A 3,304-nucleotide genomic window follows, 5' to 3' on the forward strand; every position below is an offset into this window, starting at 1 on the left:
AAAACACGTTTTGCACCGTTTTGTCGGAGCTGAACGCAGCCCTGTACAAAAACAGTCTGTTTGATAGTGCAAACTGGTAGCTATTTGTTGTCATATTATTTTTAACTATCATAATCATAGACACGCTGATTGGTATAGCAGTTTTACGGTTTACTCCACTTTGTTATTCTTTTCCAGTTATTTGCCTGCAGTGGCTTGCTTTGTTTAGTTTTTTTATGGAAGGCTGTTTCCGCCACTGAATTAAAAAAGTAAAAAGGTAATTGCGCCTTTTTTCTCTCAATTCTGACTCCCCCCCCCTCCCCCTCAGAATTGCGAGTTTAGGCTATAAAATTAATTTAAATTAATTTAACAGAGACACAGTTCACAGGGCTTTTTGAGGCTGTTTGAAAATGAACAACTTTAAAGGCTGTTTGAAAATGAACAAAATTAGGTTTTGAGTTACTCCATTTAGTCTGATTACAGGCAATTATCCTAACAACAAAAACAAATCGATAATATATCATTTAATAAGAGTCATGCTCATTTGAACAAAGACAATTAATTTTCATCTTCGATTACAACTTTACTCTCCTCACACACTTTAATGCAAATTACGAACGGTAACACCCACATTACTACATTTCCCAAGATCCCCTCGCACCCCAAGCGCACGCTCTAGTATCGCGATATTATCTAAAACCCTTGGCGTTGTATCGCGAGATTACTCTTGCTGTCTAGTACAGCACTAAAAGCTGTCAGTGAGGTTAGAGGGGGGCAAGTATTTCTCAAATCGGCGACTGCCGTTCAAACAGCGGCGTGAATGTCCAAACCTGTGCTTTTGTGCAATTACAAACGTAACGTGTGACACTGAGGGGGGAAACGGCAGCGTCCTCCTCCAAACGGTGCAGGCCAGCAGTCTCTGAACAGTGCTGTAACACAGCGAGCAAATGGCGTTGAAAAGAATCCAGAAGGTGAGTCTGTGTGCATTGTGTGGCTCGCATAACCTCACAGCCTCTGTCGAGCTCAGATGCTGTTGTGATGTGAAGCAGGCGCACTTTTCTCGTGTGGTCCCCATCTGGTCAAGACAAAGACGCACGGCCAATGGTGGATGCATGCAGTCGACAGACGCACGGAGTCTTTCTGATCTCTACAGATTCACACACATGCTGTTATAAACAGCCACCGTCACTTAGAGACGCCTAAGCTTGAGTGTTTGTTCTGCGCAATATGTGATCGACAACAGCTATTCTCGTTATGCGATGTTGCAGCGTAAGGATCTGCGCGCGTAATAACGCATGGTTTGGGGGTTTACGGGTGCTGTTGTGACAGATGTGTAACATGTAAGTGTGCTGGCGCTGGAAACATTGTTAAAATGTATCTTTTCTGTCGTCGGGCATCATGAATGAGCGAAGCGCCGCTGGTGCGCATGCGTGATGGGCGACAACTGCTTGCGAGTTGCCAAATGCTGAACCCTAATGTCAGTGTGTCCATATATGGCTGGGCAAATAGGGCACTAGGACAGCGGAGGGTATTTTTAACAGATTCGCCACACTGTCCGCATAACCAGCGACTTTAAACACAGAAAAAAATCACTTGGAGTCTGTGTATTTCTTTCAGCGATTCCATAGTCTGAGTGTTTTATAATAAACGAGTCGAATTTTGTCCTTCTTTACTCACCCTCATGTTTTGTTTTTCTAAATGAGGAGAAATTGGAATCTCCAACATTTTTAATGACCAGCTCCAAAAAGGAGTATTAAAACAAAACAAAACAAAAACACCCTATTGACTTGTGTGCTATATTCAGAGTCTTCGTGTAAGGAACAGCCCAAAATTTAAAGGCACAGTGCATCCAAAATGAAACTTGTCATCATGTACTCATCCTCAAGTTGTTCCAAACCTGTATGAATTTCTTTCTTCTGCTGAACACAAAAGAGTATATTTTGAAGACTGCGTGTATTCGAACCTTTGATGGTCCCCCTTGACTTCCATAGTGGGTTTTTTCATACTACGGAAGTCTGTGGAGTGCATCAACGTTTTGGCTACCCGTATTCTTTGAAACATATTTTGTGTTCAGCAGAAGTCAAGTCACCTTTATTTATATAGCGCTTTTAACAATACAGATTGTGTCAAAGCAACTGAGCAGCATTAATTAGGAAAATAGTGTGTCAATAATGCAAAATGACAATCTTAAACACTAATTTGAAGAAATAATGGCGTAAATGTGGGTCTGTTTCTAATACAAAAGCTATCATATAACTTCAGACTCTGAATATACAGCTTATATTAAAGATTATCTGAAGTACTAGTGTATTGTACAATATTAAAATCCTTTGAGTTTGAGTATAATTTGTGTGTGACTTAGTTGCGATAATAAACACGACAACTGATAATTCACCTCAGATCGTGGGAAAAAAAACTTGAAGGAAACGAGTGTTCAATCTGTGAGCAAACAAGTATATTTCATAACAAGGTTTGCATCAGTCAATGTGTATGTATTTTGAATAATGTTAAAATCATTGAATTTTAATAAATTGATTATGTACTTGGAGAGCCCCGCCCACACGCTCTTCTATATCTGACATGATGGACAGATAAATGTACTTAAACCTGGAATCTTATCACATTGCAACTGGTTACCGTATTAGGATACTTCACGGTAGGGCTGCGTGATTAATCGAATGCGATTGTCATGCGCATTTTGTTAAAAAGCCGGTTCTGTAATCAGCAGGAAATCATCATCACGTGCTTTCAGATGGAGCAGCATTTACTACACAGAGCCGTAGTTCACTGACAAGTTACGCAAAAACATCGCAGACGATTTTATTGCGCTATTCTGAAATCGAAGAAATCATTCGCGATAATGACAGCTGTTTGCGTAGCTTCTCAGTGAACTACGGCTCTGTGAAGTAAATGCTGCTCCATCTAAAAGCATGTGAAAATACCACATTTAATAACATATTTTTACTCCAAACTCACTTCATAACGTCAGTCGAGTGTTTGAAATAAATCCTTCTGTGAGATGTGGCTTCTTACACAGAATGAGGCACGCAACATATTTCATAGTATTTAAGCAGTGATAAAGGCATTGCATTATAAATGTACTTTATTTTAATGAAAATTATAATAATAAAAACTCAGATAAACCGTATATTGCCGTAGTCGTGTGTTTATTAGTCACCAAATAAATCTTCTGTTTATTTGGACTCCAGCGTATTTGGAGTTTCAGCGCGAGAGCGCCCTCTGGCCTTCGGATGGAGATTTACTGCTGATCACAGAACCGTGCTTCACTGAAAGATACGCATGACAATCGCAGCTTCTGTCGAAT

At 40.0% G+C, this 3,304-nt stretch overlaps 1 protein-coding gene across 1 annotated transcript in view; it reads left to right on the forward strand.

Moving 5' to 3' along the window:
* Positions 1-631: 631 nt before the first annotated feature.
* Positions 632-3,304, forward strand: part of LOC107563169 (ubiquitin-conjugating enzyme E2 D4) — a 30,358-nt gene continuing 27,685 nt past the window's right edge. Inside the window, exon 1 of the mRNA XM_016247966.1 lies at positions 632-950. Coding sequence (XP_016103452.1) covers positions 927-950 — 24 coding nt within the window. The 5' untranslated portion in view covers positions 632-926. The remainder of the gene's footprint in view (positions 951-3,304) is intronic.

Source organism: Sinocyclocheilus grahami, unplaced genomic scaffold (genome assembly GCF_001515645.1).
Source record: "Sinocyclocheilus grahami isolate Dianchi unplaced genomic scaffold, SAMN03320097.WGS_v1.1 scaffold859.1, whole genome shotgun sequence".
Classification (NCBI taxonomy): Eukaryota; Metazoa; Chordata; class Actinopteri; order Cypriniformes; family Cyprinidae; genus Sinocyclocheilus; species Sinocyclocheilus grahami.